The sequence below is a fragment of the Micromys minutus genome, assembly GCF_963924665.1.
Source record: "Micromys minutus genome assembly, chromosome: 9".
Taxonomy (NCBI): domain Eukaryota; kingdom Metazoa; phylum Chordata; class Mammalia; order Rodentia; family Muridae; genus Micromys; species Micromys minutus.
In genome coordinates, this window is record NC_137978.1 from 46,195,014 (window position 1) to 46,215,844 (window position 20,831).

General features: G+C 42.9%; 2 protein-coding genes across 14 annotated transcripts in view; one reads left to right on the top strand and one right to left on the bottom strand.

The window, feature by feature from the left end:
• TMEM200B (transmembrane protein 200B) overlaps positions 1-20,831 on the top strand; it is a 47,104-nt gene that overhangs the window by 12,732 nt on the left and 13,541 nt on the right. The gene's annotated exons all lie outside the window — the stretch shown is intronic.
• Positions 1-20,831, bottom strand: part of EPB41 (erythrocyte membrane protein band 4.1) — a 145,036-nt gene that overhangs the window by 7,824 nt on the left and 116,381 nt on the right. For 6 of the 13 annotated variants that reach the window (XM_080921123.1, XM_080921122.1, XM_080921119.1 and 3 more), the window contains 2 exons: positions 5,014-5,460; positions 3,755-3,883 (listed from right to left, as the gene is read on the bottom strand). In XM_080921123.1, coding sequence (XP_080777249.1) covers positions 3,755-3,883; positions 5,014-5,460 — 576 coding nt within the window. Of the gene's footprint in view, positions 1-3,754; positions 3,884-5,013; positions 5,461-12,121; positions 12,628-19,763; positions 19,843-20,831 lie in introns of those variants that run through there. The other 7 variants (XM_080921124.1, XM_080921125.1, XM_080921126.1 and 4 more) reach the window with 3 other exon arrangements.

The following is a 20,831-nucleotide window of genomic DNA, read 5'->3' on the forward strand; positions in this document are numbered from 1 at the left end:
GAGAGAGAGAGAGAGAGAGAGAGAGAGAAAGAGAGAGAGAGAGAGAGAGAGAGAGAGAGAGAGAGAGAGACCCAGGTTTCATGCAGCCTAGGCAAGCACACTATTGACTGAGCCCTACTACTCTGCATTGAAAAAAAAAAAAAATCTTGAAAGGGACTCAGTTGCCTTGAACTCACAATCCTTAGACCTAAGAGTATCTGACATTCTAGACTATAGATGTATTATACGGCCAAGCTTGGCCCCACTAAAATTTTAATGTGTAGGCTACAGAGTTTAAATACTTCAATATGAAGGTAAGCAGTGAGCTTCCCTCCCGTTTCTGAGTCTCAGTTCCAGTCTTGTTTGTTTTTCAGACAGGGTTTCTCTGTGTAGCCCTGGCCGTTCTGGAACTCCCTCTGTAGACTAGGCTGACTTCAAATTTCTCAGATTCAGAAAGCTCCCTGTTTCTGCCTCTTAAGTGCTGGGGTTAAGGGTGCGCACCACCACTGCCCAATCTTCAGGTCCAGTCTCATTCTTGGGGTCACACATATATGGCTCACACTTTTTCTTTTCAGTCTTTGAGTGTTTGTGTCTGTGGGGTAGAAGTGTGTGTGTGTAAATGTGTGCACATGTGCAGGCAGGTGAGTGAACAGGTGTGTGTATGTGTGTGCAGAGACCAGAGGTTAGCAATGGCTGTCCTCCAGCTTACATATTTATTTGTTGTTTGTTTCCAAGACAAGGTCTCACTATATAGCCTTAGCTGGCATGGAGCTCACTCTGTAGAACAGGCTGGCATCAAACTCACAGAGATCCGCCTGCCTCTGCCTCCCCAGTGCTGGGATTAAAGCTGTACACCACCACGCCTGGCTTCTAACTTATTTTTGAAATGGGATCTCTCACTGAACCTAGAGCTAATTAATTGATATAGTTTGGCTAGACAATGAGCTCACAAGATTCTCCTGTCCCCTCTCTCCTGACCCCCACCCACCAGCACTGAGGTTACAGGTGTTCACCCCAAACCTGGCTTTTTCCATGGGAGCTGGGGATCTAAACTCAGGTCTTCATACTGTACAGCAAGCACTTTATTAACTATGCCATCTCCTCAGTTTTTAATTATCTACCCAGGAGAATGCAATGCCACCAAATGCCACATCACACATGGCCTTTCTGCCCATGAACAAAAGATAATGATTCCCACGTTTGGCATAGGCATAATATTTTTGTGCACCAGGTAAAGGTTACTCTTGTGCTATTCAAATGCGGATTTTCCTGCCCCATACCTTGTTTCAATCCAGACACAGCACTGTAATGCTCATACCAAGAATTTTCTGTCTCAAATTTGTGTAAACAGTTCTTACTATTTATTCTCCGCCTTGTCAATAAATGCTGGTGACCCAATGGCTGGGCAGAAGAGAGGATAGGGCAGGACTTCCACTATCAGTGGGAAGGGGAATTCAGATAAGAGCCAGGAAGAGAGGGAGAAGACACAAGGGGAAATAGCCAGGTTAGCATAGGGGCTTTAATGAATCATTTAACTACCCAGCCATTGAGGTGTGGCTTGAAATAAGTCATGGTTTCTCTATGTGGTTATTGGGGACTAGCAAGGGTGAGGAACTACATACACTACAGCTGCTGGATTAATTCACTCTATACATTCATATTAAAACAATTCATTTTACAGTTTGGCGGGATTGCTCATTCACACATTTATCATGTAGACTGGTCCCCAGCAGAAGCCACACAGAAGTATCTCCACAGGATGTTCCACAACTTATTTAACCAACCCCTCTGCCCCACCCCCTGAAGGCTATTTTGGTTGCTCCCATGGTGGTAATAATTCCTATGTATAAGAAAGTCACTCCTTCCCACATCCCCAGACTAACAATGTATAGAATCGTGATGCTGTTTTTCTTTTCTTCTTCAGTTACCCCCATTGCCAAGGCCTACTTGATAGCTTTTTACAGTCTCTCTTGACTGACAGTTCTTTCCCTTCACTACCTAAGGGGCTACACTTACTTCTGTTATGATCATCTCTCCAGATCTGCCCCGATCACAACCTTGTCTCCAGGCCTGTATTAGGACACGCAGCTCTGGGAATCATCTTTAAAAGGCCACTGCTTTAATGATGCTACTTTATCACCCGCAGTCAGCAACCTTAAAGCAACCTGTCACTCACCAAATTAAACCCCACACTCTAGACCACAGCAGGAGAGGAGAGGAGCTCACACTGGCTGAACATCAGAGATGCCAGTGCTCCACAGAGCCAATTCGCCTAACTTCCCGAATCCTTTGTAGCAGTGTGCCATCCTATCCTACGTCAGAGCCAGCGATGGAGAGGCTGGTGGCTGCTCTAGGATTATGCAGTTACCCCTCTCAGGGTAGACAATGCTGTGTGGCTTTACCCTCCAAGCTTCATGAGGCTCATGGTGATGGGCGACTGGGTGGAGAGATCTTCAGGGCCAAGATAGAAGTACCTGCTGCCCCCTTGCACTGTGCTCACTCACCGAGCTGCATCCCCAGCCCCTTGATTGATCTCGTTTTCCCATCTGAGTTTCCTTGTAGAACTGTCTAATATGGGATGTGTATTTATGTAGGTTCCCTCCCTTTTCAATTCTGCTCGATAATTTTCCCAGTCAAGGTCTTGCAGGCTAGCCCAAGGAGGGTCTCAAATTCCCAACCACCTGCCCCTGCCCTCCCTGTACGATTCTGCTGTGGGCCACTGTGTCTGGAGCTGCAGTGATTTCTTGCTTACTCTTCTCTCCTTCCAGAATGTCCCCTACAGGACAGGGACTGTCTACCCTGACACCACTTTGGCTTAATAGATAAAAGCTCAATAAACATCTGTTACAGAAGTGAATTAGGAGCTCATCTTATAGAGGATTAACTTCTTGCCGTTGGTGACTAAAAAATAAATTCAGCAGAATACACTCTGATGCATTCAAATTACCAAAAAATGATCAAGTTTTACTTTAATGAGGAAATAAAAGATTAAAAAAGATTTAAACCCTCACAATGATACCAAGACATGGAAAGTCACATCACTAGCAGGGCTGGCCAAGGTTTAATGACTTGTCCACGTTAGGAAACAGAGGAGCAAGACCTGAGCTCAGGTTTATCTGACCCAGAGCCCATGTTCACACCACAATAGAATAACTTTCCCAAATGACTTGGATGGATGGACACAAGTGGACAGATTAGTGGTAATTTCATTTGCTCTTTGGTTCATGGGTCTCACATGTGTCAAGTACAATGTTACTCCACTGACATTTGGCATTGATTTACTTTTTAAGATAAATTATTTTGAGACAGGGTCTCATGTAGCCCAGGTTGGCCTCAAACTCACAATGTAACTGAGAATGACCCTGAATTCCTGATCCATCTGCCTCTATATCCAAAGTGCTGGCATTACAGGTGTGCACTAGTATATCTGGCTTTTATTTTTTAACTGTTCCTATGTGTGTATGCACACAAACAGGTGCCAGTCAGAGGACAACTAACAGGTATCAGTCTAAAGGTGCTTTTCCTCTCTGAGAAACAGTCTTTCCCTGATACATAGGTCCAATTAGTGGGCCTGCGAGCTTTCATCTATGGAATCTGAGGGTTCAAAGCCAGGACTTCATACTTGTGAGGCAAGTGCTTTACCAACTGAACCAGCCCATACCAGCTGGCTTTATTTATGCAGTTTAGGGACCGAACCCAGGTCTTCATGCATGTTCAATGAGTACGCCTATACGCTGAGCTGGCTAATCTTTGTTCTGAAGCAGCAGTGTCTTACCTGGGCAGCTTCGTAGGTGATGGTCTTGGTTTCAGTGTGGACAATAGGGACATCTTTGGTTGGGATTTCACTTTTCACGGCATTGGCAGTATCTGAGATGGTGACAGTTTGAGTCTTTACCAGAGGAGGCTGTGGGCAGTAAGGAAACAGAGATGGCCAAATCTTATTGCAGACCATGGAGAGTGGAACCTTCTGACCCTGATCTGATCAAAGCAAAGGTTGGACTCCTTCTCCAAAGGACACGATTCCCAAAAGCCCTGTCAAGGTGCCACATCTTGAGAAGGGCAGGGGAAGAGGCATTGCTGCTGCCACTTTCATAAGCTTAATGGAAAATCATAACACCAGACAGTTTATGACCGGCGATATAAAACACTTCCGACCATCCTTCAGAATTTGAATATAAAATTATTTGCCAAATAGAAATCACTTTTATTCGTCCTTGTGACTGGACACTGTAATTAAGAAAACCAGGCACATTTCCCCACTAAGGACAAACGCGCATGGAGCAGCAGACGCCCTGGAACACATTCCCTTAGAATCCATTAACTTCTTTCAAATCAATGTCAGACGTTCACTTTGGATTTACCGAGAAGAAACAGTATTTGGAAAACCAGGGAGAAAGAGAGAGAAAAAAAAAATCAGTTTTCCCACCACCTGGTGATTTCAGAATTCCAAAAGGATGAACGTTAGCAGAACAGCACAGGCTGCTCACTTTCCCCAGATCAATCACCCTAAACCTTAACCAATCGTGACAAGGTTAAGCGACCATTCACCTCAGTGCAGAAGTTAGTGCCTGTGATCATGGAAACCCCTATGAGGAGGCAGTGGAAATGGGGGGCCGGACAACGGAGAGGTCTAACTTTCCATTTGAGGATCACATGTCAGTGAGGAGTACTGGAAAAATCTTTGAGCACGGCGGTCTTAGGACTCTGAAGGCTCCTCCCCACAGGAGTCTCTAATCCATCTCTCACAATGGAAAGAGGAACGAACCAACTCACACCCGCTGCTCTGAGGTAAATAGTTGGAGTTTATTCCTAAGGGTTTTGTTAAGCCTTTATAAGAGAAATGTGACTAGTCAGAGTTAATTCCTCTGACTGAGTATCCTCACCCAACCAAGGGCTTCACTTTTAACTGTGACCCTGAAAACAGCAGGGACCACACCCTTTACCACCACTGCCACCTCACCTCCTCCTCAGACCAGATTCCGGCCCCGCACCCGAAGAGTGTCATTAGACCTGCATTGTCAAATCGGTTACTACCTGGAAACTTCGAATGAGCGTGGGGAACTGGTTACCCACAGGAGAGTCCAGAAAAGATCCGCTCTGGGTCTTAAGGGCCTCTGCTGGTGCACCCGGCTTCTCAATACTGTCTGCCTTTTCCCCACCGAGTTGCAGCTGGCAGGAAGCTGGCGTTACTGGGAAACTTAATGCACTGGCCTGTTCCTCCACTTCTAAACATTCCCCACTTGGGCCTCTTGGCATCTCTTCAGCATCATGATAACCAGCTGCCCCCTGTTCCTTCTCTTCCGCCTCCTTGCTGTTTATGGAGAGGGAGCCAGAACCAAAGCTCTGCGGAGACTCCGGCGGGGTCATCAGGCTCTGACTAGGAAATACTGACTGCTTGGGGCACTCCCATTCAGAGGCAGGGTAGGTGGATGGCCCTTTGGTCATGGTAGCCACCTCCTCTGTGCGAATGCCATTTACACTCTACAAATGAATGACACACACAAAGAGAGATCAGGGGTAAGTGGAGTGAAACTCTGAGAATCAGCAAGGATGTGCAGGAAGCTTAACCAGGAGAGGAAATGAGCGGCAGCTGTCGCGCTCCTTCACAGAGGAGGACCAACCACAGAGGGAGGGAAGTCCAGGAAACAGTTTCCTCCTGGCTACGTGCCTCTCCTTATGGGACATGGGATGGATATGTATACATGGATATTTGTACACACACACACACACACACACACACACACACACACACGTATACATATGCATATATTTATTTAGCTTTTACTCTATCATTTAAAAAATTTGTAGCTCTGAAGCAGTTCTTCATGAAAAGTTATAATTCACATATATAAGCTAATATGCACTTGAGATTCAGCCTGCATTTGTTTCACTTTTAGCTTGACTGTCTAGCAAGAGTAAGGACCACTTAGGTCTCAGATCTGGGAAAGATAATTTTTACTTTACAGGCTATGTGGGAAAGGAGATCTTTTAGGAAGGTGTTCCTGGAGGAACCAGCTGACATCTCAGTGTCAATCAACCATCAATCAGTCAATTGTCTCTTTACCTACCTACTATCTGTCTATCTACTTATATTTAAAAAGCACCGTTCTTCCCCTGTAAACCAGCCCATTTTGTGAGAAACATAAAGTAATGCCCTTTTGAGGGCCTGAACTGAGCCATCTTCAAACAGGCAACTGAAGAGCCTCTGGAGTAAATCCACGCTGAGCCAGACAAGGACATCACTCCGTAGTCAGTTCTATTACACAGGGCATGCAGGGGAACTGAGGGGTGGGACTCTAGTTCTCCAGAGACCAGACACATAAAACGCTTTCTCTAGACGGCCTGAGTTTCCTCATTACTTAAAATGAAACTGACATTTAGCTGGGCTTGTATCAAGTACAATAACATCTATGAAAACACCTTTCAATCCTAAGGTCCCAACCCCTTCCCATAATTCAGCCAATCAGCAGGGAAGCTATGATGAGCTAGACTTAGAGGACACAGAACCAACCAGTCTGTTACTGCTATGAACACTGGACTGCTTTCTAGCACCCTTATCCCACAAACTTTTAGGGTTTTATTGTTTTGTTTTGTTTTGTTTTTAATTCCCCCTTTCTAAAGAGTTGACCAGAGATAGCTCAGAGACAGGCCTTCTCACGATGTACATCCACCGCAGCTCTGGGAAGTACCAAGCCCATTCACATGCAGAGGAGTAGCAAAACCACATAATTTTCCTAAGACTGGCTGATTGTGACAACCATTGGTCAACTTTGTTGGTGCTTGCTCTTTTATTTAAAAGAACAGGATCACTGTGTGTCCCTGGCTGACCTTGAATTTGTGACTAACCCTCCCAAGTGCTGAAATCATGGGCACACAACATGCCCGGCAGGCCAGCTTTGTGTCGGTGTGCAGAAATGATGTGACAGACTTGCCATCAAAAAGCTATCTGTTAACTAAACATTGTTTAGGCTAAAACCTCCTTTTGATTTGTTTTGTGTTATATGCCCATGGGCAGGGCTGATGGTTCTTTCTTCCCACTTGGAGGTCCTGGGGACTAAACTGAGGTCATTAGGCTTGGGAGCAATTAAACTGATTGATTTTCCTCTTCCTAAAGCAAACATGGAAAAGACCAAAGGTCCGAGCCATAGTGAGAGTCATGCCAACTTAATAAACACTCAGAGTACCTTGCATGTACTCGCTGTCATAAATAGAGGGAAGGCCGGCAGCCATGTACTGTGCTGAACTCTACGGCCAAGTCAATACAGACAACGATTCACTGGACATCCCCCCTCTCCCTTAGAAGGAATGTAACCTGCTCCAAATTCGCCTTCCTGTGTTGCTGCCCGGCTTCTCTGCCGGTAACAGTAGCACCGTCTGTATCCGTGCTCTCTTTACGTGCTTGTGTACAGGTGTGTGGATGTGCACCTGCAAATGTGGAGGTCAGAGGACAACCCCTGGGAGCCAGTTCTCTCCTTCCACCAATGGGATCCCAGGGTTGGTTCTCTGGCGCCTGGGCTTTGCAGCAGGCACCTTTGCTCAGAGCTACCTCACTAACCCAGGCCATTTTCAGTCTGTTTTTACATTCACTAGCTTCAATTAAGCGCCACCTGGTTTTTAAGAAACAAAGGTTTTCACTGGTGTGGAGCGGGCTAATTACTGGCCATGGAGCAAGCCCAGGGATCTCCGTCACTTTATCGCTGGGATTTTAAGCACGCGTCCCCACACCTAGCATTTTTGCTTGGTTTCTGGGGTCCACTAGACAACCTCCCTAGTCCCTCATTTAATTCTTTGTTATCTCACTTTGTGTAATCATTATCCTTATTTCATAAATAGAGGATTGGAAAGCTTAAGCAAGTTAGAACTAGGGTTTAGATTCAGCTCTGTCCCTGGTTCTGAGGCTCCTCTCTTCCCACAGCAGCAGGCTGTATTCTGGGTAGAACTAACACATATGTCCAACTATGCCAAGAATGACCATCACAACGGTCCAATCTTGAAAAGCCAATGACTGTCCAAAGAACCCATAGAAAGGCCTATTTTAGTGGCTGACATTACATTTTTAAACATAAGACATTTGAAAAGACAGAAGATAAGACTGGCCAGGAGATACAAAGTCTCTTGACAAGAGAAACCCGTAATTTGGCAGCTAATGTCCGTGAAGAATCCTAACTGACAATGCTGTTGCCTTTGGCCATGAGCATCAGCATAGGCCACAGAATTATATAATAATGCATAACCGCTTGATACCAAATTAGCCTAGAAACTATGAAGGGATCTTGCCAGAAATATGACTTGACATATGGCTGTGTCTAAACCATCCACAGGAAAAGGCAAAATTGAGGCTTTATACGAATCCAAGGTGTCTGCTGGTCTAGCTATCTGGACTGTTGGAAGACTCAAGGAAGCACGCTATAATAACATACTAGATACCTGTATAGGGCACCGTGGCAATATGTGGCTTCAGGCACATGAGAAGAGCCAGGCATGGCGGTCCAGACCTCTAATCCCATTCACACCTGATATATACGGGCAGAGCTTAGTGAGTCCAGGCCTGGTCTACGTAGTGAGTTCCAGGCTATCTAGGACTACATAATAAAAGACAAACACATTCTTTTTCACTCTCTCTCTCTCTCTCTCTCTCTCTCTCTCTCTCTCTCTCTCACACACACACACACACACACACACACACACGTATATAATATGAGTGAAAAGAATGTCCATTAAAAAATATTAGAAAATATTTAGTTGAACAGGAAAATGATTTGAAGGCTCAACCTCATTTAAAAAGATAATAGCTTCTGAGGTAGATACAAGAGATCCAGAGTTCAAGGCCATCCTTGGTTATATATTGAGTTTGAGGTCCTGGAATACATGAGATCCTGTCTCAAAAGTACAATTCCCCCTCGCCCCCCAAAAAAGTTCATGATGTGTGCTAAGTATGAGAAGTCAATATATTTTGTGGAAGAAAACAGATTTTACCCCAAAGGCTTTCTACATGTTCAAAGAGACTGTATCTCCAAAACACACATGCACACATGTGTTGATGGGCTATGAATCACCCCTTCTTTGATCTGTAGGTCTCAGCACTGAGAGTTTGCTGTAAGTGTGAGGTATCTGCTGCCGCCCTCCAAACCCAGTCTAGTCTTTTCTTTCAGGTTACTTTGGAAAGACTCACACAAAGAGATCCCAGTAAAAAACACTTTGAAAAATGTTTCTAAGATTATTCTATGTAAGCAGAAGTCAGTCATAAAGGTTTTCTTGAAGAACCATAACAATGTCTCCTGTGTTTATCTTGCTTTTGTTCTCTTCTTGGTGGAGGTCAATGCTGCCTTTGAGCTGCCAGGCTGTGAGAGGAAAATGGGGACCTGTCTCAGAGGACAGGGAGAAAAGCACCCAGTATCGTCCCATCTGATCTCTTTATACAGTGACACTAGGTGGGCACAAGAGAAACAGGCGAAGAGGGGCTGGAGGGATATCTCAGTGGTTAGAGCACTGGCTGCTCTTCCAGAGGTCCTGAGTTCAAGTCCCAGCAACCACATGGTGGCTCACAACCATCTGTAATGGGATCTGATGCCCTCTTCTGGTGTGTCTGAGGATAACTACAGTGTATTTATATAAAATAAATAAATCTTTAAAAAAAGAGAAAGGGAGAGAGGGAGAGAGAGAGAGAGAGAGAGAAAGAGAGAGAGAGAGAGAGAGAGAGAGAGAGAGAGAGAGAGAGAGAGAGAGAAACCAGAGAAGAATAGAGCAGCACACAGGACAGGACACACCTCAGGCTGCTACCTGCTGCTAAAATAAGGGAAGGAGGAAAGATGCTGCTTACTTGGAAAACTGACCTCCTCTTGAGAATGTGCTGTTTCTGGTCTTCATACCCTTAAAAGGGGTTATGAGTTCAAGACCAGCCTGGGCTACTTAGTTTGATGCCCCTTAACATACTAAGCTTTTCTCAAAACAAGGGAGGAAGGAAAGGTGAGTGACCCAATCCCAGTTAACCTAAGAGCCTGTGTATATGCCAGAGAGAATGGATCCCACCAAGCAACACAGTAATGATAATGATGATAATAATAATTTAAATATCAACGACATAGGATAGTTACTATAGGAAAGTAACTGCTAAAATTTAAATATGTCTCATTGTTTAATGTTTACTATAATACAGAAATGGCAGGGATATTCTTAGGAATGTAAATTACAAATCTGACTAGATCTTGATTTCATTCCCTGGTACATTTTTACATTAGGAATTTGCCTCTGGAACAGTGAAGACATCCAACAGGGATTATCACTTGCCTGTCAGAGCCACATCAACAGCTGAGGTTAGTTGGCAGAGCACTTGCCAAGCAGCCACAAAACCCAGGGTTTGATCCCCAGTATTGGAGGGGGACACAGAATAGTAAAAGCCCAAAGTTGGAACAGCCATTAGAAATATAAAATATTAACGATCAGTGCCCACATTCATCTAAATAACTTTGCCTGGTGATATACACTGAAGACACGCACTGGTAGTATGTTTTATATCTAGGTTTTGACAGGAGAAGTGTTTGGGGTTGAACCCAGAGCATCCGCTGCACTCTTAGCCCCTATTTATAGTCCTTTTGGCGAAGTTGCGTGAAGCAGACGTCTGGTCCCTACGTGGGGGCAGGCGCTGCTTAAGTATCTGAAGGGATTATAGATTTAACAGAGGCGGCTCATCCTTTTACCCTCTGTCAAGGTCTCAAGCAGTCTTCAGTAGGGAGAGTGTGTGTCTGTGTGTATGAGTGTGTACGTGTGCAAGGTTTTTATGATGCTGGTAGCAAACCAAGGTCTCTGCACGTGGAAAATGTCACACACCCCCAACACCACCCCAGCTACATTTCTGGCCCTTACTTTTGGTGTACTTTATAGAATATCACCAGTTAGGAATCTTGAAAAGGCCGTGATAGAAAAATTGAATATACACTATGCATATATTTAATAAATAATCTTGAACCAAGAAAGAAACGTTGGACAGAGTATATTGAGTGTGTGGATGTATATGGTATGGGTGTGTACATTCCTGTGTCTGAGCACATGCATGTCTAGTATGTATACCACAGGACATGTGTGTGTGGGGGGGGGGGAGTGACAGAGGCTGACCTTGGGTGTTATTAAGACGCAGTCTTTCTGAGTTTTGTTACTCTGTATGTCAGACCAACTGCTCCAAAGGCTTCTGGAGAATCTTCTCTCTCCTGTTTCATAGGAGCCCTGGGGTGGCTGATGCTCCCTACTTGCCCACTTATTTATGCGGGTAAATTAATGAGGATTCAAGCCCAGGTTCTCATGCTTAGAGACAGGCACTTACCCCCTGAGCCATCCCCCCAGCTCAATTTTATTTATCTATTTTTAAAAGACTTATTTATTTAATATATGAGTGCTCTGTCTGCATGTGTGCCTGTGCGCCAGAAAAGAGCTTCAGATCCCATTACAGATGGTTGTGAGCCACCATGTGGTTGCTGGGAATTGAACTCAGGACCTCTGGAAGAGCAGTCAGTGTTCTTAACTGCTGAGTCATCTCTCCAGCCCTCAATGGGCTATTTTAAAAGGCTACTTAATATAAATATTCAATGTTAAAAAGGTAATACTTATTAGTCACAAAATCTACTACCACTTTAAAGTCTAATTACCTCACTGCTGTTTCTAAGCCTCAAAGCACATCTTTCTATGTCGTAATTACCCAAATGTTTGGTTTCTGAAATTAATACCCTCCAAGAGTGCCTTGGATTTAACACCTTATAACAAACCCCACCATGGTTATTAAAAACTACCAGAAGCTTCATATTCTCTACATTTTGTTTTGTAATTTGTCAAAAAAAAAATTCACATTGGCTCTTTAAGTACCTAAAAGCCGACACATTAAACTCTTATCCATTAGTGTTTCTGTATGTTAAAAAGAAAGGAATCTGTTAGGCTTTTTAAAAAAGTGGTATACTGATTTAAAGTTTTATGTGTGTGTGTGTGTGTGTGTGTGTGCAGGTAGAGTGACCTGTTTTTGCACATGGAGTCCAAAAGTTGATTTAAGCATATTATTTAATACAAGTATGCTGTCACTGTATTCAAACACACCAGAAGAGGGCGTAGGATCCCATTACAGATGGTTGTGAGCCACCACGTGGTTGCTGGGATTTGAACTCAGGACCTCTGGATGAGCAGTCAGTGCTCTTAACCACTGAGCTATCTCTCTAGCCCCACATCAGCTATTTATGTGGGCACTGGGTATCTAAACTCAAGTTCCATGACTACACAGCAAGGACTTTGCCACTGAGCCATCTCAGACAAGTTTAATAAGGGGCGTGGCCGAAGTGAACACAGGATTGGGAGTACAAGGCTCACACAGACACAGTACCTCCAAAAGCACATTCCCCTTGATTTGCAAACCGAGTAAGAAATACACTGCACTGTAAAGGCCCACAGAGCCAGCAGAAATCATGGTTATCTTGCTAAGCCCAGAAGGAAAACACCAGCAGAAGAGTCCAGTTCCTGGTCCTTAACTAGGGTAAACAATAAACATTATAGTCACATGGATTATCAACATTGTAATATTCCCAGATGGTCTGCAACATGCAAAGGAAAAATCCGTCAGCTCCAGCACTGATAGCACCAGTTAACTTCGAGTGCTCATCTCCACATTCTTCTCTTTAAGAAAAAAAAAAAAAAAGACAAAGTTTCATGTCTCAGGAAAAAATGCTTTAACTACCCCAGGAAAGGGCTTAAAAATCTAACATATATCACTATATATTAACATGATAAATATTTATAATCTCTTCCCTTTTTGAGAAACTATAAATATCAGTGTTTTCATTGATTGCATAATGACCAGTAGGAACATCAACCTGGTAATTAACAAAACAACATTTACTTTCGAAATCGCTTTTAAATGGGCACTTGCAATAAAAGATAAATCAGACGTGGTAACGGCTCCCTCAGTAAAAGCCGCGTGTAAACAGCACATAAAGATGGCAAGGCAGGCAGCGGTAGCCCATTCTTCAGCCAAAAAAGGAAACAAACGAAGAAAGAACCAAAATTACCAAAAGGAAAATATCCCTAGAGTCCAACCCCCACAGCCTGCAGACAAAAGCTCCCACCTCCAAACTCAGGCCACGAGCTGCTTCCCAAGGGACACAGCGTTGGGGATAAACTAACAACACTTAGCTTGAAGGAGACATAACCCTTCCGTCTTTATATAATGAACTTCTCCTCACCATCATTTCTTCCTTGGTCATAGCCCCCACCCCATCTTTTTAAAGTTTGTATGCTGGAAATAACTGGTTTCCCATGAGACTCAGTTCTGGTCAAGGGCCACGGCTGTTTCCTGGTACACAGCTCTTCTATCTGGGTAAAAGATCCGATGTGGGCAAATGTTTGTCGTGCTGTTGCTTTACTAGTCTTGATAAAACTGATTTCAGGGTAAGAACATACAACATGGCCTTTCTTTCCCAATGAAGGCAGTAAAGCTTTCGAATAGCAACAATTCTTCAAATGGGTGTTAAACCAGCACCTCACACATGCTAGGCATGGTTTTAGCAGGCCTCTGCCTCCCCAAATGTAGTCTCTGTGGTTTTCTGAATGGTCCAGTTATTAGATTATCCCCGGAGAGGTGACTGTAAAAGCAAACAGCTTCCAAACCCATGCCTGATGCAAAATTTTAACTATTAGCTAATAGAAAATTTTGCCTTTTCACTGCACTCACCCCGGGGGACTCCACAGATCAAGGAACGTCTCACACCTGAGCAGATCTGCAGAAGTCAGAGTGCTTGAGCAAATGTTAAAGGTTACACTGAACACAGGTGAGAGAACAGAAAGCTTTGGTGGTCAGTCTTACTTCATTACATTGTGAAGGGTCAGGTAGAGCAATGGAAGAGGAGAGGAAGAGAGGAGGAGCCAAAGACCAGAACAAAACTTCCAGCCATTTGTTATGGGACACTAAATTTGTTAGCGAAACTTCACAGAAACGTCATCTCCAAAACTTATTAAAGCCCCCACCCCAAGAGGACAGGGACTCATGCCTTGACCTCATTGTGTAGACAAAGCTGACCTTAGATTCCTGAGTCTCCTGCCTCCACCTCCCAAGTGCTGGATTACCAATGTGTGCCCTACTCCCAGCTTCATTCAAGTCTTAATAAACACTTAAAAATTATACTCAGACTTGGTGTCTAGAAAACAGGCCTTGATGCTGCAGAACTAGATGTAGTACAAACGTATTTTTAGATACCAACGATCTTTATCTCCTCTCCAGAAAAGAAATGAAATAGCTTTCTGGGCTAACATTTTCAACAAATTTCTGAAAAGGAACATGGTTTAGAGAGACACAACAGCATTTTTCTATTAGACATAACTACAAGTATGTATGTTGGGTTGGTAAACAGACCACTTCAGAGTGTGGAGTGTTGGGTGGCTTGAGCCATCAACAGAAACATACAATAAAACTGGAGCTGTAGCACTCAAGGTAGAGCAAGTAGCGATCCTCTTATTCCACACGACAGGAATAAGCTCTCTTCACACCCACGGATTCACACCCACTCCACTCTTCAATCTGATCAGAATGGCAATAACGGATGGTTAATAACTACTAATTTATTCGGTGCTCTTAAAAAAACACAAAAGGCAGGTTAGCATAATAAAATGTGACAATTACATGTTACTGTGACTGGTTAAATTGGTTAGAAAAAAATTATTTTTAAAACTTGATACAAATAAGCCAAACGAATACAAAGCTGATTTAAAAACAATATTTTCAGACTTGAACACAAGCGAAGAGATGCCTCTGTATCAGGACTAAGCAAAGCACTGGGTGCAGACAGTATTTTCTAGGCAGGCATCTCAAGCCAATCAGCTGAAGTACAGGTTCCCTTTCCCATCTCCTGGATCTGCCTGTGTCCAATATCACCAGCTCTAACTTCCTTAACAATTACTAGCAACCAGAAGCTGACTAGCACTGAGAGCTAGTCACCATAAATCTACATAATAATAAAGCAATTAATGTGAGAAAAATATCAAGGAAAATGTCCCCAAAGAAAATTCTGTAGCAAGTTTCTATAGGCTTCATACCATGCTGAGCTGCTAATGGATAAACACTTTATTTAAGTAAGTTTAACAGCCAAAGGATCCTGGACAGGAGACTGAAAGGAAAAGGGGCTTGGGGTTTATTAAGAAACACTCCTAACAAGCAATAACGTCAGGCCAAAAAGGGAGCAAAGCCAGTTTAAGAAGGACATTATTTTCTGCTAACTTACCAAAGCCAACTGCCCCCAATGGACTCTGATCCGAAGTCTTTTACTTTGACAAGAATAATTAGAAAAGCAAATGAGTCCCTTAAATGCTTAATCTCTAACATTTATATACATACACCAAGTGCTCAATGGAAAACCATTTCACAGAGAAAAGGGTTGTTTTTAATTATGCACGTGTGTGCAGGAGTGGTGTGTGCGCATTTGTGCAGGCGAGTGCAGAGGCCCGAGGCATTGGATCCCTTTTATAGCTGGAGTTACAGGGCTGAGCACTGGAATTGTGCTGGGAATTGAACCCAGGTCCTCTGAATAGCAGCAAGTACTCTTAAGTACTAGCCATCTCTCCAGCCCTCATTTAAAAACAAACAAAAAATGCTTATTACATAATTTAAAAATCTGGTTAAAGAGAAGGTATTCAGGACTTACTATTTATTTATTATATATGAGAAAACCAAGACAGATCCCTTAAATCCAAATAAAACGAAGTGTGTAGACAGTAGTCAGCAAGTTCTATTAAGACCCCAGTCAATGCAGAGAAGGCGGGTAAAGACAAGGGCACTGTGTCATCAAAGGACTTCATGTTCCAGTGAGGATCCACCTGATGCCGATCTCCAATTTCCATTAACAAAAACAGTACCAAAAAAAAAAAAAAAAAAAAAAAAAAAAAAAAATCAGCTTTCTGTGAGGGAATTCTGAGAACTAGTCCTCACAGGCCAAATTCCAGTCTATCTTTGTTTTTGTATGGCCATGAACTAAGAATAGATGGTTTTTAAATGGACAGGGAGAAGAATTTAGTGGCATAAAAATTGTACAAAAATCAAATATTGTGTCCAGTAATTCTGACTGAGACGCAGTCATACTGAGCCCCATCTCATTTCTTGCTGTGGCAGAGCCGAGCTGTTGTGAGAAGCCCGACACCTTACTGTGCCACTCCTCAGAGAAGCTGTGCCAACCACCCATCTCCCTTGGTTTGATAGGTTTTGTTTTTATGTTGTATAAAGCAATAGAAAAATGTGTCAGATTGATGTCATCGATGTGTTTCAGATAAATCAACATTCCTTTAATGACATCATACTCCAAGATGTACTTACACACATGAACACACACACCAGTCTTGATAATATATTCTGGAGTGAAAACAGTTGATCAATAGCTAAAGTAAAGGAAAACCAAACCAAATTACAAGATGTTAACAAGAGAGACCAACATTTGCCAATAGTGGCATCCAACCTGAGGTCCTTTAAGTAAGGCAGGGACTACAAGACGCGCTTCTCTACACAAGGCTTTCTTAGCTGCTTGCATTTGCTTGCATTTAGGCATTAGTGATCAAATTTATCTCAGTACAGGAGAGTCCATGTAAGAGTTAGCGTTTATGCATTTCATCTGTTATCAGTAACAGATTGCTGAGTTATATTAATTAGCTCTGCGTTATTGAGTACACACATTGATTATTTATTATATACAAGGTAATGTGGTACCTGGGACCCACAGGCAGGTGACAGACCAAACTAAGAACAAACCAAAGGCTAAGAACTAAGATTAACTCCACAAGAGAGATGCCTTTAATTTAACAAGACGTTTCATGAAGAGGTCAGAGATTTTTGTTCTCTTTCTTTTTTTTTTGAAACCTGGTCTTCAGAGTGTAATCTAGTCTGGCTGCAACTGGCTCTCCTGCCTCAGTCTCCCAAACTTCAGCATTACCACCTCTGCAAAACCACACCCAACTCAAAGTAACTCTTTACAATCCCTGCATTCCAGACTGATAAGCAAAGCTATAGAACCCCCACCCAGACTTAAAGGAAGAGTGAATTATACAAACACTCAGCTGTCCACACAACACGATCATCTGTCTTCTTAGGTACAGAAGCACAAGCTGCAATGCCAGCTTCTAAGTCTCTAAATGGCGTTGTACCCAAGAGTCAAATGTGGAGGTGAGAGGAATTGTCAGACTCTAGCCTCAGAGATGATACCTTTCTGCATCCTTGCAGAGAGCAGGAAGTAACTGCATTTCCCGTTCATCTATCTCTCCTTCCCCCTCCTTCCCCGGACCTCCTACCACCCCGTTTTTCATCGTGCTGGGGATCAAACCAGGGCCTCACGAGGACGAAACACACGCGCAGTAACTGAACTGTAACCCTTTTCTTGACGCGAGCAGGGAATAAAATGAGAAGCCAACTGCTTCTGTTGATTTAGGGACCAGAAAAGATAGCTGGGATTTTGTTTTTTTTTTTTTTCCCTCTTTTTAATCTTAGACTTATCTATTAATTACCCCCAAAGAGGATTGCAACCATGGTAAAAAAGGGCACTATAACCACCCAGTCACAAATAAAATGTTTCAACAGGCTAAAAATGAAATTAGCCTGTATTTCTGACCTGTGGAAATAATGACCAACAGTGATATGATAGGAATTTTATTTATCACATAAAATTCCCTAAATTTAACCCTGAGGGTCATAACCACTGCTGTCCTGTCCTACCCCAGGGTGGGCTTCTTCTCTATCTGCTCTAGTACAAGGGGATCCTAAGGCATGAGAGGTGTCAGCGGCAGCCAGGAGAGAGGCTAATACTACAGAGGAGGCAGCTGAAGGAATCCCACAAAGCAGACAGGACAGCAGGAGTTGTCTCTGGGCCTGGCGACAAGAGCAGGGAATGAGCAGCTGGGTGTGGTGAGGAAGGGGAGGTTTCCATGCAGAGAACTGTGAAGTTCAGGACTTCATCATCTGTATGAAACATAAAGCGGGGAGGAGGGCAGCTCTGCAGTTCCTCGAGGGAACATCTTGTTTTTCTCTTTTCCGAGTGAAGTGTAAGCACACCTTCTTATTGGTGATAACCCCTAAAAGTCACTGAGTCTCAGTGACATAGAGTGCCCCGTGGGTTTACCACAGAAACCACCACAGAGGTGACTTAAGAAGCCCCCAGGTTCTCCAATGACAGCAAGGACAGCCCCAGAGGTGATTCCAGTTACTCTTGATCAACATTCAGTCCCCTCCTTCAAGTTCTTACTAACCATGTAAACAAAGTTGTAAAACTTGTGACTGAGATCTATTTCAGACTACAAATGCTAGCAATAAGCAAACAGCTAAAAACAAACAAACAAACAAAAACAAACAAACAAACAAACAAAACCATACCAAACCAAACCAAAACCAAAACCAGATCTAAAATATAGAAGCTGGGTTTATTCCCAAGTACATTCCACTCAAAAAACACCATCTGAATTCATTAAGAGCTGGATACATTTGGAAAAGCATTTTTAACTTTACTAGTTTTAAGTGCTTCATCAAATATCAGCCAGGAGCAGGCAGAAATAAACATGGCTGTTTGCTTACTTCAAGTAGACTCTCAAGAGGTTTACATGTGTCAGCTTTTTTAAAAAAATCTATCTTCCTAGCTCCTCAGAGCACTGAACATCATCACTTCCTGAAACACAATGCAGAGTTGTTCTCATGAGGTAGGTTTGTCTGTAAGGAACTAGGTAGAAATATGGGCACCAGATAGTTAAGACCTCCTCAACTCAATCTGGAAATGATTTATGGGAAAACAAGGCAAAAACCCCAACACTTGACGCAGGTCTGTATCAATATCCTTAGTCCAAACTACTTCTGGACCTGCCATCAAGAAGCTGGTCCAGGGAAGAGTGGTACCCAGTACTACAATGCCCATGGTACTGAGAATGGGGTGAGGTAGGGGGGAGAAAGGGTTGCTCTCTGCAGTTTCTTGTATTGGCAGCATTAACTGGAGCTCACACAGGGCTGGAGTAGCTGATGCTTGTCCTCCAATAACTACGACATATATCTTTTGAGCCCGTGTTCATCATTTTGTTCAGTATAAGGACTTGACATCCCCCTGTGAGCAGCTTTATTGATAAGAAGTGGCTTCTTTGTTAGCAAAGGTCGCTGAAGATCCTTGCTACACTTCAGAACACCGAACAGTACCATTGGCTCACACTAAACTTTTAATGGATCTGAAACAATTCCAATATAAAAGGAAACAAAATTCAGGGTGACGTTTACAGCAGTTAATAAAAAGTTGTGTACAACGATGAAAACAGGGACTGTAGGAAATGTAATTTGAAAGTTACAAAAGTACTGATAAAATTTAAAGATTAATTTTTAATTCCTAAGAAAACTTACAAGAACATAATCAATGCTAGTTTCAGCTGTTACTTCATTAAAGAAATCTTGCATCTGTTTCACAGATAAAGAGGCATCTTTATGACTATCACCATCTACCTTGCAAAGCTGTTCTGCAGTAATTCAGGGGGCTTCAAATCCCATTTTCTAGTGAGTGAATCAATAAATATGCTTATTTACAAAATATTTGTTATAAATAGACATAACTTGTAACACAAACCATATATATCTAGATTTTTTAAAAAAATCTAGCCTGGTCCTTGCTTCTTTTTCCAGTTTTTCCCTAAGTTCAATAATGACAGAGTACACCATAGCAGTTTTCAGTAAATACCAGACAATCCCATCTGTCAAGACAACAGATACTTCTTCAATACTACTGAGCACTGAAGAACAACAAAACTCTTGGTTTTACCTTTTTACTCTCGCTCCCCCTCTCCTCCACCTTTTCAAAGGCAAAAGCCATCTTTAGAAATTTCATCGACCAAAAAGCACTAAGAAATAATATAAAGAATAATAGTCTCAATGGGATGGTTCTACTAACTCAGAGTCCAAAATAGTTTTTGAGAAGTTAACAACTCATCCAGATCGATGCGTACAAGTGCCACAGAAAGCAAGCGACATCATGCAAGGTTAATATAGTAAGGTGAGAACCTGCCAATTTAGCATCCAAACGGTGCTCTGAGGAAGGCGTGCTCACCTCTACATCAGGGAAGCCTCATAATCAACATGCAAACTGGACACACGTCACAGTGAAAGCTCAGATCCAAGGCTGCTGATTAGAAACAACTGATTTAACACAAGTGGGAGAACAGGTCTGAAGTACAAGGAAACAAAGTATCGTCTAAGCTTAGAATAACAGTTACATATTGCTTCTAGCAATAATTTACTTATGCCTTAAGGAAATAACAATATTTTAGAGAAAAGTGTGTTTACATACAGATCTCCAGTTAAATCTGTACTCCAGGACTTCTAAAGGTAGGTAGTCTGAAATTTTCTGCCCTGGCTAGAGGCCAAGGGACACCAGCACCATTTCCCTAAACTAAATCAACTCTCTGTGCATGAAAAGACAGCATTTAACCTCTACATGGTTATTCTACGCACAAGGCAGGATAAAGTTGCCTACTCCATACAGCTCGTAAACACTCACCGAAAGGCCACAGGTATCAAAGCCCGTTCCAGAAAAGGCCTTTGTATGTACTGATTACACACTCTAAGAAAAGGAGTGGTTATGGATTTTTGAATTAAAACTTTGATTTTAAGGCTTTTCAAAGGTTGGAAAATTGAATTTCTTCTTAAACTACACAGCCTATGCCACAAAAATGGCTATAGAAGACTGGGAGATAGTCCATTAAATTTGTTCAGAGTGTCCCAGCCTGTGTGAGACACTGAGAAGAGGACGTAGCAGGTCAACAGTAAGAGCATGCACGGTAGCCTTGGGGTGAGTACCCCCTGCCAGGCACCTCCATCTGATTTGCCTAAA